Source organism: Staurois parvus, unplaced genomic scaffold, assembly GCF_062004578.1.
Source record: "Staurois parvus isolate SC_StPar_1 unplaced genomic scaffold, SC_StPar_1.0 ptg000548l, whole genome shotgun sequence".
NCBI lineage: Eukaryota > Metazoa > Chordata > Amphibia > Anura > Ranidae > Staurois > Staurois parvus.
This window is the reverse complement of record NW_028318344.1, coordinates 7,698,505-7,718,479: the sequence shown is the minus strand read 5'-3', so window position 1 is coordinate 7,718,479 and position 19,975 is coordinate 7,698,505. Positions and strand designations below refer to the sequence as shown.

The following is a 19,975-nucleotide window of genomic DNA, read 5'->3' as shown; positions in this document are numbered from 1 at the left end:
GCTGCTTGCCCTCTTGGTTTACTGGGACCCCCCCACTGACTGGCCCTGCATGGGAATGCTTGAGGCCCTTTTTCACAGCCCTTGCACAGATGCCTGTAGATTAAAGTATGATAATTTACTCAATTGATCTGTATTATGAACATTAGTCAATATAAAATGCTGTCTACAAATCCATACCATTCTCTTTTTATAGAAATCTGTTTATAACTCCTGAAGAAGCAATATCATCATGAAACATGTTGAGTTACTACAGCCATTGATATCAGAGTATCTGTTTTCAAACCTTTAACGGGGTATGGTATACTTCTATTGTGGAATGTATCAATACCATATGCATCTGTACGATTTGCATCTTCATTGAGTGCACAATTCCAATTACTGTGAGAGAACATTCTCTGCAGAGGATTTTAATAATTACTGTACATCTATGTATGTTCAATAAAGCAGTAATTTTTATCTACCACTGTTGTAGTGCCTATAAAGTCCACCAAATGGCCCATTTCTTTCCAACTGCTGGGATCATCCCTTTTATACAGACCATTTTATTTTTTAAACGGTCCTAACCTGGATTGGAACATTGCAATTGGATTCAAATAAGGTAATGAGGTGACGGGATTTCTACTATTTTACAGTTATACAATAAAAGGCCACCTCCTTGTCTCTGTTGTTTACAATCATAATTTGTCTAATGGTGATTGTGACCCAGGGCCCTTAGTAAGTTAGAGTTTCTTCTGTGTTTCCCTTTTCTCTTCAGGCTCTATAGCAAAACCTTGCTACAGAGGGCATTCAGAAAACTCCACTGATCACCCCCTTTGTAAACTCTGTGCAAGCAAAGACTTTACAAACCACGTTAATTATACTCAAATTTTTACAGACCGTCTAAAAAAAAAAGGTTAGATACCACTTAACCATCAGGAACCTTTGTTGCCACAGCTATCCCAAGAAGTAGTGTGTTGTTAAGCCGCAAGTATCCAAGCATGAACACAATGCCACCACGCATAACAGGGCCCATCTACCAATATCTGACAGCTCCCAAATGCCTGGTATACACCAGTGGAGAAACCGCGCATGCACCAGTTTTTTAAATATGGGGGCATAGAACAGGGGCTGGGGGAGGTCATTCAGGAGAAGTTAAGTTTTACTTTAAGACATCTTAACAAAATGCACTTTCCTTCAGTTACATTCCTTTGTCTGTTACACACACACGCGCACACACACTCATCCTTTAGCTACTTGCTACTTGAAGATTATAAGCACAACACTAATGGCAGCTGAATTAAGGAAAGTTCTTATCTGGTGTTCTAATTAGCTAATCACATTTTCTCTTGATCAGTAAGAGATACTAATCATCCCCTGAGCCTTTCTTTGTGATTGGAGCATGCTATGTACATCAGAACAATTATCTCAAGCAGATGCAACGAAGTGAGAGGAAAAAAAAAAACATTTTTGACAGACATGCTTTTTATTTATTTTAGTGGTTCTGCATCATGCCACAATTCTAGCTCTGATCTCTGAATCACTGCTTCATAAAGTCCTGATGGCAGCATAGTGAAGAGAGTAATATTACACTCACTGCTTCCAAATTCCGTTTGATAAGGCTATGTTTACCTAGCAGAAGGAGATAACATGAAATAAATCTTCAGGATGGTATAGTTCTCCTTTTATTTACTTAGAGCCCTTATTTAAAACAGAATTTTTCTTAGCTTGTCCTATTATTTCTCAAGCATGGAGAGAAATGTAAAATAAGGAACAGAAATATGCTTAAGCATGCAAGTCCTACCAAAATGTATTCTTTTGTTAGGCTGCAATGCAGACATGGTCAGAAAGAATATGCATGTCTGTGCACATACAAAATATCTCATGCTGACTTTAGGGGCCAATAAAGCTACAGGACCCTGACAATCCGATACTACAGATGAACTATGCTCATAAAATTGATTGAGAGTAGAGGTCTCATCTAACAGCAGATTTCAGAAAACCATATACGGATCAAATTTCAATCCATGTATGGGCAGGGAGGTTTTACAGAACAACTGCTCTCTCTTTATTTTCCCTATAGCCGGCAGTGCTGATCAATACATTTGGACAGTAGGGAAGTTTCCCCGCTGTCAGAATAAAATAGCTCAGCAGGAGGATTCACCTATCCACATCAAATGGGGGATTAGAGTTTTTTTCATTCAACAAGTTGACTGACTCCTCTATAGCCTGCCTTACAGACCCTGTCAACATTGAAGGTAAACACACATAAAAGTATTTGAAATGCTTACTGTTAGTATTTTTTTCTTTTCATATAGTATTTCTTACTTGCAATGTGACTTTAAACTTTTTTTTTTAGAAAATGTGATTACTCTAGGAAAAGTCAGTTCCCTAGCACAACCCCCACCCTCCTTGTATGCCATTTGCTTTTCTGGGAGTGACTAATTGCTGTTTGTGCTGACTCAATATCTCCACTCTACCCTACAGCTTTAGTCACATCACTTACCTTTAATAAAGTATATCCCAAGTTGTACAAACAGCTGAATGTTGGTGACCTTTTCACTGCAGGGATACTTGTCTTCTTCCTGTCTCTGAACTTCTAGGGCTGAAATAATTAACAGCTTCGATCTTCAGGAAAAACAGCAGTATAGATGGTCTGATAGGAACGCACCTTCTCCTTCCTCATCCTCCATTGAAAAAAGTTCTTCAATTGATTACATTGCTCTGTAACATAACATGTGAATGGGGAGAGAATCATGTGACTAATCAGATTCTCCCCCTTTCACGGACCATATTATAGGTAGTGTAATCAATTAAATAACTTTTCTCAATGGAGGAGGAAGGAAAGAATGTGTCCTCATTGGATCATCTGTATTGTTGTTCTGCTTGAGGACCTTAAATCTCCACCCTAAGGGGAAAGGCCTCCTTCCCAGCTCCTGTTTATGAAATTACATTTTTGGGGGGAGGGCAGGAACAGTACCCGTTTTTGACAGGTACTACTTCTGCTCCAACCACCTAGGCAATCAGAGCTCAAGTTCTCCTCAGCTTCCCTCCTCACAATCTTCTGGGACATGTCACAGATCCCAAAAGACTGCAGGACCATTCACAATACACAGAGTGACTTGCGCATATGCAGTGGGCACCTGGTTGTGAAGTCACAAGCTCCTTTTTAAATTGTTAACTACTGACAGATGTTAAGAGACAGGAAGAGGACAGGCATCCCTGCAGTGATGATTTCTCCAGGATCCAGGTGCCTGCACAATGTGAGACTTACTGGTACATTACTGGTAAGTGATGTAACTAAAGCTGTAGAGTTGTTTATTCATGTTATTTAAACTTCAGGGTGTCATCAGCATATCTCTATGCTGATGACACACAAATCTATCATTCTACCCCTCACCTCACCCCTTCAGTCTCCACTCGCATTACTAACCTACTAAGTGACATATTGGCATGGATGTCACTCCACTTCCTCAAACTAAATCTTTCCAAAACTGAGCTCTTAGTATTCCCCCCAGCCCGTGCCCCCTCCCCTGACTTCTCCATCAAGATCAATAACACAATCATCAGTCCCTCCCCTCATGCCATGGTACTAGGTGTAATCCTAGACTCCCATCTGTCCTTTCAGCCCCAAATCCAATCACTGTCCAAATCGTGTAGACTTCACCTCCGCAACATCTCCAAGATATGACCGTTCCTAACCTCGAAAACCACTAAGCAACTTATCCACTCTCTTGTTATATCTCGCCTTGACTGTTGTAACTTCCTCCTCATTGGCCTACCGAATTGCAGGCTATCCCCTCTTTAGTCTATCATGAATGCTGCTGCCAGACTGATCCACCTTACTAACCGTTCTGTATCTGCCACCCCTCTCTGCCAATCCCTCCACTGGCTTCCCGTTGCTCAACGGATACAATTCAAAACACTAACAATAACGTATAAAGCCATTTATAACTCTGCCCCAAATTACATCACCGATCTTGTTTCTAAATATCACCCAAACCGTACTCTCCGCTCCTCACAAGACCTACTCTCTAGCTCCCTTGTCTCCTCCTCCCATGCTCGTCTCCAGGACTTCTCCAGAGCTTCCCCCATCCTCTGGAACTCTCTACCCCAATTTATCAGACTATCGCCTACTCTGCTCACTTTTAGGCGATCTCTGAAAACCTATCTCTTCAGGGAAGCCTATCCTGCCCTCAGCTAATACTGGAATCTTCTACTCTTCCAACCAGTCCATCCCCCACAGTTACTACTTTTTGTACCACTAGCCCCTCCCTCCTAGATTGTAAGCTCCAAGGAGCAGGGCCCTCAAATCCCTCTTGTATTGAACTGTATTATTACTGTACTGTATTGTCTCCCGTTACCGTATTTTTCGCTCCATAAGACGCACCTGACCATAAGACGCACCTAGGTTTTAGAGGAGTAAAACAAGAAAAAAAATATTCTGAACAAATGGACTGCAGACACAGTACAGGGGATGACCAGAGACTGCGGACATAGTACAGGAGATGACCAGAGACTGCGGGCATAGTACAGGAGATGACCAGAGACTGTGGACACAGTACAGGAGATGACCAGAGACTGCGGACACAGTACAGGAGATGACCAGAGACTGCGGACACAGTACAGGAGATGACCAGAGACTGCAGACACAGTACAGGAGATAACAAGAGACTGCAGACACAGCACAGGAGATGACCAGAGACTGCGGACATAGTACAGGAGATGACCAGAGACTGCGGACACAGTACAGGGGATGACCAGCGACTGCAGACACAGTACAGGAGATGACCAGAGACTGCGGACACAGTACAGGAGATGACAAGAGACTGCGGACACAGTACAGGAGATGACCAGAGACTGCGGACACAGTACAGGAGATGACCAGAGACTGCGGACACAGTACAGGGGATGACCAGAGACTGCGGACACAGTACAGGAGATGACCAGAGACTGCGGACACAGTACAGGGGATGACCAGAGACTGCGGACACAGTACAGGGGATGACCAGAGACTGCGGACACAGTACAGGAGATGACCAGAGACTGCGGACACAGTACAGGAGATGACCGGAGACTGAAGACACAGTACAGGAGATGACCGGAGACTGAGGACACAGTACAGGAGATGACCGGAGACTGCAGACAAAGTACAGGGGATGACCAGAGACTGCGGACACAGTACAGGAGATGACCAGAGACTGCAGACACAGTAGAGGAGATGGTCAGAGACTGCGGACACAGTACAGGAGATGACCAGAGACTGCGGACACAGTACAGGAGATGACCAGAGACTGTGGACATAGTACAGAAGACCAGAGACTGCAGACAGTAAAGGAGATTACCAGAGACTGCGTACCTTTGGGGAGGGGGAGCGGGTACCTGAATTTGACAGGTACCCGCTCCCACTTCCGCGGAGTTGTCCTTCCTTCTTCCCGCGGTGGCTTCTGTGACAGCCAGGTGCCCACTACGCATGCGCGAGAAGCGCTGCGCTTTGTGAATGGCTCGGAGCCTTCTGGGACCTGTCATGTTTCCCAGAAGACACCGGACCATTCACAAAGCGTGGCGCTTCTTGCGCATGCGTAGTGGGCACCTGGCTGTCACAGAAGCCACAGCAGGAAAACTGCAGCGCTGGAGCGAGGAACAGGTAAGGCCCTGCAGGAGAGAAGAGCTAAGCGGCCGGCCCGATATTCTGACATGGTGGCGGCAGAAATACCGGAACGGCTGCTTTACATTCGCTCCATAAGACGCACTGACATTTTCCCCCCTTTTTTGGGGGGAAAAAAGTGCGTCTTATGGAGCGAAAAATACGGTATATTGTAAAGCGCTGAGAAAACTGTTGGCGCTATATAAATCCTGTATCATAATTTACTAATGTTTACTCAATTTCTTTAATGAAAAGTACCTACTATTCTGATAATAACAATTGGTATTCCTAATACAATGAAAAGATGAAGAATTTCCAACATCGAAAAACTCATTATTGGGCACCTTGGATGTCTGGCGATCAATCAGACTGAAACAGTTAGTTGTTATTTAAAAGTATGAATCTAACTTGGAATTTCAGGTCAACGCATTAAAAATCTTTTTCCCTAATAGACCTATTGTATGTATATGTTCTAAAGGAAGGGCAACCAGTAGGACACCCATCAGCATTTACAAGCATCAAAGAACACTTTTTCATTACAACGCTATTTTTCAGTACAAAAACATCCACTGACTACTAAGCATGACTATAGCACAGATAGAATTTTCTGGAGATTTGTACCCAGCACACCATTTTTCTGATACAGTATGACCTAAACATGCCTCTGAAGACATTTTGTATGAATCATTTTTACATTTTCATTTGTCAACAGTGTTACATGTTCTTTTGCAAGAAAACTAGCTGAACATGAAATGAGTTTGCAATGAAGCAGAAAAACTATATAAAGCCACATAGTAATCTGTCTAGTAAATGGTGTGCACAATGTGAGGCACTGTGGTGTAAGACCACACTGATGCTATACCATACTGGGATGAATTCAGAATGGATTCATTCCATACTTTACATGACACTAGAAAAATGTGTGATTACATTCAGAACAACATCTTCATGTAAAATGACAACATAACAGTAATATATATGCAGTAAATAACCTCATACAAATTAAGATTTTTTTGTAGCTCATAAAAATATAATTTTTTTATGATAGTTAGAGTCAAGTGAATCTAAAATATGTTTTTGGTCTGCATCACCTAAATTGCTCGTAGTATATAATATTCACCATACAGATTCTCCATTATTATCAGGATTTTTTGCCATTAAATGTAAATTGCCATTTCTCTAATTTGCTCCCTTTGGTCTGTTAAATTTACAATTTGTATTTTGTTATATCTCTTTCATAAGAGCAAAAAATCAGTTGATCTTGTCAGAGGTTCTGCAAACTTGTAAGAGGCCTGTGCTTTCTGCTGTATTACACTGTATTACACTATATTACCAAAAGTATTGGGACTCCCGCCTTTACATGCACATGCATTTTAATGGCATCCCAGTCTTAGTCCGTAGGGTTCAATATTGAGTTGGTCCACCCTAGCGCACCAGCCTAGTGCATTACCATAAGACTTTAATAAATAGAAAAAAGGAAGAATGCCAGACAAAGGTTTGCACACGCATCCACCAGGGCACAGCTTACGCATTTTGGGGGTGAAACCATTTTCCTTAGAGCTGACCATTTACATTTACCTTTGTGAATAGTTTGGCATTCTTCCATTTATCTATTTATTAAAGTCTTATGGTAATGCACTAGGCTGGTTTCTTCTTCTGTCTGTTTCTAGCATTGGTTTCTTACCCGAATTGAAGAAAGCAGCAAGGCCTATCCAAGTGTTGGACATCAGAGTCACTAGTGGTAGCTATTTCTACATTAATTGCTTGGCAAGACTGGAGATTAGTCTGCCTTGGCTCTCGGTGTGAAATCTATATCTGGAGGGCCCTTTTTCTGTAGTGCAGACTTACATTGTCTCTCTGTTTAGGTACACTTTAACCTACATTCCTTCTAGATAAGCTATACAAAGGGGAGGGAATGACACGACCAGATGTGTTTTGGAGATTGACAGACTTTTTTTTTCCTAGTGGATATTGTACATCATAGGACATCTGGACATTTTTTGGAGTTTGTCTTTGTTTACCCTTTTATTATTATCTCAGATTCAAATAGTCCCACCATCCACCCCCCCAATAACTACCAGGCCAGGGTTGTGGAGAACAGCCCCTTGTGGAGGTTGTCAATATGGAACAAGGAGCTGTGCCAGGAGGTCCCCCTGGAACCACCCATGTTGAAAGCATGTGGCCTGGTATGGTTCAGGAGGGGATTTGCACTCTTATCCCTCTACTTTCTTGGCTTGTCAGGCTTCATTCTCAGATTTGTGTGGGGTTAACCCTTAAAATCCATACTAGTCCTAGAAATTCATACCGGACCTGAAGGGCTTAGACAGCGACACCCATTTTTTTTTTTTCGGGGGGCCTGACCCTAATCTAGGATAACGGTCTATTATATACAAAATGAAGTGGTCGGGAACGGTTATAATGCTGGCTATTTAAACACACTTTTTTCCTTGTAAATGGCAGTTTTGCTGTAGTAGGTTGTATATATCATACATATGTGCCACATTACAGGCAGGGCCAGGACACCCCCCAAGCATGCTATTTAAAGGCATTTTGCATTTTAATGTTTCACTTTAAGCATTGCTAAAATTGCCACTCCCAACCCAATGGATTTTTTAAACATGTTTGAGCTTTGATACATGTGCCCCTCTTCCCCCCATGCTATTTGTTCAACAATCCCTTGCCTATTAGGCTAGAAAATGGTCAATACTGTTTTTTTAAATTTTTCTCTTATTGACTTCAATGGGGTTCTGATTTGTGATCCAAACTTCAGTAACATTTGCCGAACCCCCCTCAAACATAACCCTAGTATGTTCGACTCACTACTAATTGCAAACAATACTTTCAATTTTATTATTTACATTGATCAGGCCATTTCTGACTGTTTTCTAACTAATTGTTAGAGATGTTGTTCTTATATCAAACTTGAAATTGTAAGCACAAACAATCCTACACGTCTATATTGACCAGAATGGAATAAAGGGATTATGTAGGTGTGTCAATGTGTGTGTTTTTCTTAATTTTAAACAGGTCCAGAGACCAGCTTGTTTTAGACAATGTTATTGATATATGTTGTTTAAAAAATTGTTTCTATACAATGTGTAATTATATATGTCAATTGGGACAGCCAGTAACATACACATGACATACACAGACTCTGCCTTGGTAGGATAGGAAAAGAGTATGTGGTGATCTGGCACTCTTCTTCTATAATCATAAAGCACTGGAATCTTGGTCTGAAAATTATTCTTTACTCATTAGCAACAAACGTTGAATGGAAATCACTTTCAACAGACTACAACATTAACAAAAGTAAGACTTTGGAAATGTTAGATCATGTGACAAAGTGTTGCCTAAAACCAGTGCCAGGTTACCAAATAGGCACCAACATATGGGCTCCATGATGTTTAGGGCCCGCAACAATGGATAAAATAATATTGATTTGATCTTGAAAGAAAATTACAATGAAGAGTTCCTAAATTGTTTACAAAAGATAGAAAAAATTCATCAGCTCAAGGAAATGAAAACTGTGCATTAAAAACTCTGTAGAGAAAATACTGTGTTCATGTTCTGTACCCAACAACAACTTAAAGTGTTACTAAAGCCACAACAGTAAAATCAGTCTGTATATGTAGTAAAGCATGCTTGTTATACTCACTGTGGAACCTGAGGGGTTAATCTGCATTGTGTAAAAAGGCTGTTCAATCCTGACTTCTCTGCTCCTCCTCCTGTTCAAATGTCCACAACTTATCTCCTGATAAGACAGACTGAACCGTAGAAATTCTGCACATTCTCAGTTTAGTGTGTATTGCTAGAGAGGTTTTTTTTTTCTTGCGAGAATGCATGTGATCAGCACAGGGTCAATCAGCACTGTTCAGACAGAGGTCAGGGGTTTTGCATCTTCCTATAGCAGAAAGAAAACTCCTACAAGCTTTAACCAGTGCTCTACTGAACACTGATAGAAGTCACAAGACTACTCTATCTGCTGATGAGAAAAGGTATTTAGCAGTTTATATTTACTAAAATAATTGCACTTCCATGTTCTGTGTACTGTGGGAGACCAGATATAGTGAATGCAGTGTCCTGGGTTTAGTAACACTTTAAAGTACATACACCATAGACATCAGGTTCACATTAAAATTTTTCACTCAAAGTTAATCTTCTTTCAGTTGTCAGTTTGTAGAAAACATTTGGTGCAACCGATGTACATGTGATGTACAGTAGTGATCTGTATCTCTATCTAATGGCTGTCCTGTACAATACTTAGTTCAATGGTATCCCACTAGATGGCACACACGAGAAACCTCCTGAAACCTGTGAGGGGGGGGCCCAAGGTTTTGAATGCCTAGCGGTCTAAACACAATTTAATCCAGCACTGCCTAAAATGTACAATGGTAGCCCAATATTGTGAATTCCAGAAAGAAAATACAGCAATTGTAATTCCTATTCTATTGAAGTCAAAATATAACTTTGGAGTGTATCAATTATTTTTTATGGGTTAACTGGATAGCCTTTGGATCTCACTTTGGGTGATTCCAGTGAACTCGGCGTGAGTTCAATCAGGCTTTCGTCGCAACACTCCACAGAGACTGCCACTACTCCTTACTCACACACTCAGACATTTCTTCTGTCCTTTGACTACCCATTTCACCTTGAAAACTTCATTTCTTTGGCTACCAAGGCACCTTTAGTTTCACCTACAATTCTATCTCATCTCTTTCCATAGGATTCTACAGAGCTCTGTCCTCGGCCCCCTATCCTCTATCTACACATCTTTTCTGAGTCAGTTGATTACCTTCCAACTCTATGTTGAAGACACCCAAATCTGTTTTCTTCATTTCTCGGCTCACCTCTTTTGTCTTCTCATGCATCATTATATTACTAATTGAAATAGCTATATGGAAAAACTGAGTGAATAATATTCCCTCACATTTCTTCCCACACCCTCCCTCATTTCCTCTGCCCTACCTTTTCCTTTGAAATCAATAGTACTGCAATTAATCACTCCCCTAAGGCTAACCAGGGTGCCAGGTGTAATCCTGGATTCTGACCTCTCATTTCAGCTGCACATCCAATCACAGTCCTAATCTTGCTGTGTTCATCTCTGCAATATTTCCACAATTAGCCTTCTTAACAAACTACACCACACAGCTTTTATTCACTCCCTTATTAATTCTTGCATTGGCTATTGCAACTCCCTCCTTGATGGCCTACCTCCAAACAGACTATCCCAAATTCAATCTATCATGGTTGCTGCTGGAAGTCCCATCTATCTAACCAACTGCTTGGCATTTCTGCCAACCTTCTGTGCTTTACTCTGGCTTCCACTCACTCAGGGCACAAAATTCAAAGTACTATATAAAACATACAAAACCATCCACAACTCTGCCCCAAGACCTCCTGTCATGTCTCAGAATATATTACAAGACCTCCTGCTCTATAACCCCCTCATCACCTCCCTCCATGGTTTATTCCTGCAGGATTATTCCAGAGCCTCTCTGTTCCTCTGGAACTCCCTACCACAATCTATCTGGCTATCTTTTACTGTCCACCTTCAGGTCATTCTTGAAAACTCACCTCTTTGGGAAAGTCCATCCCACCTCTACCTAACAACTAGAATTTAACTTTCTTCATGAACTCTGCTTCTCACAGTTATTACCTTTTGTATTGCTTGCCTCTCTAATTAGAATGTATGCTGTCATGAGCAGAGCTTTCTGAATCATCCTCTATTGGATTGTGTTGTAAATGTGCTGTCTCCCTTAATTTTGTAAAGCCGTACACAGACTGTTGGCACTAAACAAATCCTGTATAATAAAAGTACACTCATTTTGTAGTATAAACGCTAGTCTTATCAATAGAAGTTGTGTCACATCTTCAAAGCAATCTGTTTCTCTTAAGATTTGCATCTTCTGAAGGGACAGTATTTTTTCTCTGTCTACCAGATGGAAATTGAGCATATCTTTGGCACTATGATTGCATTTTCTCCTGTAACTTCAGTCATATTTTGTAAACTGTCAGATATTTCAAGTTAAAAAAGTTGTAGGTTTTTTTTACAACGAATACTTCTCGATGTTCTTTCCATCAGTGGCTGAGCAGTTGAGGCATTTCTTTTTGAAAAAGGAGTATTCTGTAGATGTGAATATATACAATGTCATTGTCAGTGCTAAATGACTTAAAAATAAGTTTTAGGGCATGCCTCATCCTCCAAGCTTTCCACTGGATAGTGAATATCCAGTAGTATACTGTACTACCCTAATGCCTCACAGGAAAGCAAAAGTGCCCGAGTTGGCAAAGTGCAGGTTTGTTTTAAAATACACATTTATTTATTACAGGTACTTACATAGAGCCATTCATTTTCATAGAGCTTTACATATTTATTATATATTCACCTTAGTCCCTGCCCTCAAAGGAGTTTACAATCATAATCATCAAAGGACCATACCTCACATTCTACATACACATACTAGAGAACATTTAGACAGGAGCCAATTAACCTACCAGCATGTCTTTGAAGCATGGAAGGAAACCCACAAAGGAACAGAGGGAACATGCAATCTCTGTGCAGGTAGTGCCATGGTTGCAATTTAATTTGATGACTCCAGTGCTACTAGACAGAAATGTAACCACTTAGCCACTCTGCTGCCCCATATTATCCATACAAATGTATCCATAGGATAAGAAGTTTTCTTTAGAGTCTTTCAGTCTGAGTCAGATTTGAGCCCCCATTATATCAACATTTACCATCCTAGTTAATAACGATACCAATACAATAGTTAGAGTTTAAAATTTCAAATATTTTAAAGATTTAAAATATATATTTAAATAATTATCAGCAGTAGCTCTTCAACTGTACGTAGGTAGATCAGCAGCATGGTTCGTGGAACAGATAATTATTATACTCATACGTCTTCTTTTACAGGCTCTTGTTTTTCCAATGTATTTGAACAAAGGTGTGTAATTTGTAAAAAATAAAAAAAAAATGTCAAACTAATTTTTCCTATGAAAATCTGGTGCAAAAATTAGTGGAGGGATATAACAAGGTTCAGAGAATCATTGTAAACGAGAGCTGAAAAGAAACTAAATTTAATATTATGCATAGAGCATACATGCCATTTATAATACATGCCTCATCACCCTATGCAGGGATACTGTATATCCAAAATGTAATTTATATAGACTCACACTGGCACATCATTTGTGGCATTGCCCAAATAGTTCACTCTTTTGAGAGCAGGAGTCGGGATATATAAATCTGATGTGTTCACAAAGACCCTTTGATGTCACTGTTTAGCTGTGATCAGGCTGAGGAAATGAGTACTATAAATAGGCAGACATGTAATTTGCAGTGGATTCATGTGTATTGACAGCTCAGAGAGCCATTACGAGGCACTGGATAATTTGTACCTCTCCTATGATGGAAGACTTTGTAAACAGCTTTGAAAAATATGCTATATATTGAAAACTGTGGAACTTTCAATGCAGACGCAACTTAACAATTTCTTTAGGATGTGGAAACAGTTTTTTGACTGCAGTTTAGAACAGGTGGAGATACAACAATTTATGACCACATTTAAACATACAGAATGGTATATTAAAAATTATGCTATTAATAGTTTGGGTAAGCTTACACTTGACTCACATTAAAAACATATTTTTCTTGATTCATCATTTATTTACTGTATTATTTAAGATATATGGTATAGGGATTATTAAGGGTTGCTGTTGGATGTGGATAAAGACTTTTGGTTACTTTTGTTAGTAGATGTTTTGGTGAATTACAATCTTCAGTATTTGTAATGTACTTAGTATATGTTAATCAGCATGTTTTTTTTTTCTTTTTCTATGTATATTGAAATGGTTAAGTATCATAATGCAAGAGTAAATGAGATATAAGGTTGGGTTATGTTTTGATATTTTACCGTTTAGAAAATGGAAAATAAAAATATAAAAAAAAGAAAAAACACAGGCGTGTAATTAAGTTTGAATTAATTTGATTGATGATGTATAGACTACTAAAGTGCTACGTTTGTTACTATTGGTACAAAACAAAACATTACAAATTGTACGTCTAAAAAAAAAAAAATTATATATATATATATATATATATATATATATATAATTTTTTCTTTCTTTTACTTTAAACTAATTTCTACAAAAACTATATAAAATAAAATATAGATATTTGAAAAAATTTTAAACAATAACGTATATCTAGAGATATATATATATATATATATATATATATATATATTTATATATAGCCAAATAAATAAAAAGTGACTTTGTATTGCTCTCCATTAGGTAAAATGCTCAGAGATTTATTACATAAAACACAGGTGGTCCTGCTTTTACTACACTTGATCTTAGCCAAAAGGCCAAGAAGCGATGGGTGGTCCTGCTTTTAATGCTTTTTTTTACCTCTTTGAAAGCACAGAGGACTATGAAATTGCCATTCTCAAGAAAAACCTTTTTTTTCTAGACCCCTTCTTTTATGATCTCTGTTGCAGAGCAAATTCTGAAAAATCTTAAAAAGTGACTACTGTGAGAAGTCGTATTTGCTAAATGCTTTGGAAGCAGAAAGCACTTTACCACTATTAAAGATAGTTATCTGACATTGCATACTGTGAGATGACACTAGCACTGACATAAAATTTTCAGTTTAATGTTACAGATAGTATCCGACTCCACAAAAATAGCCGAGAACAAGGAACACAGAGGATAAATAAAATGATATCTTAAATATAGGACACTATGAAAAAAGATATCACAAAAGTGAGTAAAGAGAGATGAGATCAAATTAAACAGAAAAAAAGCAAAACTCAAAAAAGGAAAAAAAAAAAAAACAACAAAAGAAATAAAGAAGGAGAAAAAAATCTTCAAATACTATTTGTTATCTAAATCAGTCATATACCATAACAGTATTGCAAAAACTTTTTCTGTGCAGATCAAAAAAACACATTTACTTATAATGAATACCTCTAACAGCCCTGGTTCATACTCATGAGAATTGTCATGTGATTTGAGCATTCAAGTCACATGGCAAATCGCACCCAATGATCAGCAATGGTACCATCCTAAACAGTGTGACTCCGACTTTTTCGGAGTCATATCGATTACAAAAGTACATTACTTTTGCGGAATTGGGGTGCGATTTGCGTGAAGTTGCACTGCCATCTGACTGAAATCATGCGGCTTCAAGTGAAGTTGCACGATATCGAAGTCAGATCCAGTGTGAACTAGGCATAAGCACATGGAAATTGTTCACACATTAACTGCTATATTTGACCTCTGTGCTGTATTAAGTAATATTTTTCTTTGCTACTTCCAACAATTTATTTTTCTTTTTAATCGCACAAATACAAAATATTGCAAATAATTACCCTGTATGTACTATGTGTTGCCAGGGAGCCTATGAATAATAGAGCTTTTATCATAACATCGCTGTGTTAAAAAATATGCCTAAATGGCTCAGATTTAACTTTTTTCTCTATGCAACAATCTTCCCTAGTCGATTTGTAGAGTTTGCCAAAATACATTTAAGAAGTTCTGGGCTTTCTTATCAGAATGCCCAACATACTATGCTACTGCCATAGATGTACTCTGTAAAACATATCTATTGGGGATAACAAAGCTATAACAAAGCTATTTTGGCTATACTTCTCTTGTAGGTCACAGGAGTGCAGTTCGTTCTAAACTCCTGTGACCTGTTTTCAGCCAACAGCGGGCTAAAGTCTGCTGTTTGTTGACATCACTTAGCCGGTCCAGGTTTTGAAAAGATCCTGACCATCTACGCAGAATCAGGACAGGCACCTGACTCAGCCTTTTACAAATCTGTCAAGAGCCTGAGGCAGCCCCTCCCACCCCCTCCACAGCCCAGCTCACCAGTAAGAGCTGGAGGGGCAGAGCAGAAAGCTAGAGAATGACAGTCATGGCTCTCTACTCAGAGCAGAGGGGAGAACTGAGCGATCAGTGGTGTCTGATCGCTCAGTTCTCACTGCAGAGACAGCAGGGGACAGATGCAGCATAGGATCCTTGCTGCATCCACCTAGAGCAGGGGTAGGCAAGCTGCGGCTCTCCAGCTGTTGCAGGACTACAAGTTCCATCATGCCTCTGCAAGTCATAGCTGTAACTGTCAGTATTGTAATGTTGCAATGCCTCATGGGAAATGTAGTTCCACAACAGCTAGAGAGCCGCAGGTTGCCTACCCCTGACCTAGAGTATAAATGTTTAGTTTTTTTTGATAAGTCCATACTTAAAACTAAAATGGTTATAGTTTACCTTTAAGTGCCAGCAACAGAAAGATACTTTTTAAGGAAATTATATAAAAAATTGAATTGGTTATATTTAGTAATTTTAACAGTTGAATGACATAACTAAATTTATTGTATACCATATGACTGAAATGCATGGGGCCCAGGACTATCTGGCATTTGGAGAATAATTTGAATTGAAAAATATACAGTTCATTTTTATTAGAATGTTATAAAAGCAATTTTTATTCTGCTCTGTTAATACAGTCGTTTAATATGGCACATGATTATATGTAGTAGTTTTCCCCTTTTCAGCTCTTTGGATGTATCTAGTACAACCAAAGTTAGAGGCGGTTAAAAGAAATTCACAGCTGAGCTTGTATCAGTTTTATGCAACTGCTGTACTGTAAAGGTGATTTAGGCAGCTTCAGTGTCACCTGATCACTTCTGTTCGACTTGTAGGTGATGTTCCTCTGCCCTCACCAAATGCTGTCAGGATGGTGAGCAGAAGGAGCTCTGGGAACATGCATTCCCCAATCTTACCTGTGAACTATGAACATGGAAGTGCTTAGCTCTAAGCCTTTCCAAGTTTAGACTTGCCATAATCCTGGTTAAAATGTTGGGTGCACAGCAAATTGAACAAAATTCTGTACTTGATCTATTAGTGCAGTGGTCTCCAAACTGCGGTCCAGGGGCCAAACGTGGCCCTTTGCTTGCTTTTATCCAGCCCTTAGGTCACTATTTTCATCCGCTGATACCAACAATGAGGTATAATCCCCCCCCCCGACACCAATGAAGTGGCATAAATACTCCCAATGTGTAAGGAACCACCTGGCGGTACCTCTAGCAGCCCACTGGTCAGGTTTCCCCAGAGCGCGGAGTTGAAGTCCTAGTCCGCTTGTTCACCAGGGCCCCCGATGGTGGGGATGGACTTGGAGTGAACCAAGACCAGGTTGCGGCTCCTGAGTACACCCACCCGTGGTATAGGAATCCACCAGAGGTTCCTGCAGGGTGAGAGCCTGATGCGAAGAGGCGGATATGCCAGGGCAAGGTGGATGGATGGATGAGCAAGAGCGTGGTCAGACAAGCCGAGTCAGTAGGCGTGGGAGCAGTGCGGTACAAAGCAGCGGGCAGAGAATGGTCGGGTCACACGCCAGGTCAGCAACAGAAGATCAGATCCACAAGGGGGCATCCAGAAGGGAGGTCAGGCAAGCCAGGGGTCAGAGCAGGAGAGGACAGCCAGGTCAAGAACAATCCGAGTCAGCAGGAATCACAGCAACAAGATCAGGAACACAGGGAGACCAAACGACACCACCTGTCAGCGCAGGGCGATTTAAATATCGCACCCTGCGCTGTCATTGGTGCCAGGCGCGCACCCGTGGCTCCGAGGGCGCATGAGCGGGTTTCGTCTCCGCCAAGGCTGGCCAGGACCTAGTGCCCGTACACTAGCGTGAACGGGCACAGTGCGCCTGTGCCAAGCTGCGGATTGTGGCGGCTCCTGACACAATGACACCAAAGATGGTGTACAATTCCTCCCAATAACACCAACAATGACACTGACAATGGTGCGATTTTCCTCCCACTAACACCAAAGATGCAGCATTTTTTATTTCCACTAATGTCAGGACCTTTTCTACTCCCAATGCCCACAGTCCGCCCCCCTGAAATCTGAAGGACAGTAAACTGGCCCTTTGTGTAGAAAGTTTGTAGACCCCTGCATTAGCAGTTTAACAGATCCCTGATGTCTCTGCAAAGAATATCTGTCACCTGCCCAATGTTATTACCACTGTGATAGCAATAAAGATAAATGCAAAAAAAGTGCTAAAAAATTTAAAAATGTAATAAAATTAAATTAAAAAGTAAAAGCACTCCCATTGCCCCGCACATACACATAACAATGCAATCATTCATTTGCGTAGAGCAAAAACATGTATGTAAACAATTGTGCCAAACATTTTATAATTATAGGTCGCCCATTTATGAATAACTCTATACTGACGATCTGTAAAGGCTTTTAAAGCAACACCTATTAAAAATGTGATATTAACATCTTACAGTGTCTGTTCTTTGCAAGACTTTTACTTTTGGACAGGTTTACTTTAAGATGTAGATTGTTTTAAATTATTATTGTTATCACTCTTAATTTTTTTAGCACTCTTTATTTTTTTAGTGATTTTTTAATCAGGCCAGAGACCTTCTTTAAGAGCAGCTAAACAGTAGTACAGAAAACAATTATAGTGTTAAAGGGGGAAGTAGTATAGCATAGCTCAAGTACTCACGCTTGCCTGTGGAGAGGCTTCGGTTATATCCAACAGGGCTGAAATACTCGAAGATGAAAACAGTCACAGCAACCACGGTAAGACACATGACAAACATCATGACCCAGACAGCGGGACTGTATGGCTCTGGAAAAGAAGATGAAACCCCTGAGTGCTCACACAACAAAATATACATGCAGGAGATATTGCAAATCCTCTAGAAGTATTTTTCACCTGGTTTATATTAAGTTGCAGTGTGCCTTACATAATCACTTCTGCTTGCTACCATTGAATGTAGCTCAATCACAGTTTTTTTTCTGAATAGTTATACTTTTATACTGATTTTGTTCTGTTTAAGAACGCAAATATTAGTTAAGGGGACACAACATTTTAAACACACTGAAGGGGCACACTGAAGAAGGAGTGTTCAATATGTCTGACACTGACAATTTGGGTGCTGTGCCCCAACAGAATTCTAAAGGGGGTCTATGACACTATTTTAATTTTTATCAGCATTTTTCACAAAGACTGGGGCTAAGTTTGAACAAGAATAGATTCTCCTATCTATGAAAAGTGGACTAAATAGTTCTGGAATCGTGCATGTGACAGAAATGGTACAATGAGTCAAAAATAAAATTAAAATCTCTGCTAGTAAAATAGTCCCCTTACATAACTTGTTAAGCATTTCTATTTTTCAGGAAAAATTAATTCCAATTATAAAAATTATTGGCCAATATGTAGATTTCATATGTGTTAAAACAAGTTAACCACTTAAAGACCGCCCTATAGCAGATATATTGCTACAGGGCGGCCCTCCTGTGCAAAATCACATATGTAAAAGTGATTCTGCACTTCTGTCTAGTGCAGGTGTCGGGCAGCAGATGTCCGCCGGTAGCAGCAGATCATCGGGCAGAGACGCAGAACAGAGTTCTGCCTATGTAAACAAAGCAGAGCTCTGTTTTGACAGCAAAGCAGGGAATAAGATCCATCACTTCCCTTAGTAAAAGCAGCACACAGTGTACAGAAAACACATAGCTAGAACACAGCTAATCCTTTGATTGCCCTAGATGTTTAACCTCCTCCTAGCCAGTGTCATTAGTATGGTGTCAGTGCATATTTTTAGCACTGGTCACTGTATTAGTCACTGGTTCCCACAAAGTGTCACTTAGTGTAAAAATGTCCCGCTATAAATCTGATAACCACCATTACTATTTAAAAAAAAAAACTCCACTATATATCCTATAGTTTGTAGACGATATAACGTCTGTGTAAACCAATCAATATACGCTTACTGGGGTTTTTTTTTTTAAACAAAAACATGTAGCAGAATACATATTGGCCTAAATTTATGAAGACATTTGATTTTTTAATATTTTTTATTTGATCTGTTTTATAGCAGAAAACAAAAGATATTGTTTTTCTTTTTTCAAAATTGATGGCCTTTTTTGTTTACAGCACAAACAATGAAAAATGCAGTAGTGATAAAATACCACCAAAAGAAAGCTCTATTTGTGGGAAAAAAATGACATAAATTTATTTATGTACAGCGCTGCATAACCATGCAATTGTCAGTTAAAGTAACGCAGTGAAGAATTTCTAAAGTAGTTCTTGCATTACTTTTTCTGCAGTTTTGTTGCGATTTCACATACATAGAATATAATGGAAATCACACTGCAAATTGCAGGTAATCATTGAAAATCTTTACAAGTAGCAATAAAGTCTTTAGAAATCGCACCTGAAATCACGCTGAAATTGCACACAAATCATTCGATTTTAAATCACAGTGGTGTGACCGGTGACTTATTGTAAGTGATAATGAATTAGGTGTGCAAGTAACATGTAGCTGA

General features: G+C 39.6%; 1 protein-coding gene and 1 pseudogene across 1 annotated transcript in view; both read right to left on the bottom strand.

Annotated features, from left to right (window-relative positions):
- Nucleotides 1-19,975, bottom strand: part of GRIN2D (glutamate ionotropic receptor NMDA type subunit 2D) — a 526,055-nt gene that overhangs the window by 164,848 nt on the left and 341,232 nt on the right. The window contains exon 7 of the mRNA XM_089690985.1: nt 18,150-18,275. Within this exon, the coding sequence (XP_089547111.1) occupies nt 18,150-18,275 (126 nt within the window). The remainder of the gene's footprint in view (nt 1-18,149; nt 18,276-19,975) is intronic.
- LOC149451149 (U2 spliceosomal RNA) lies at nt 13,866-14,007 on the bottom strand (annotated as a pseudogene).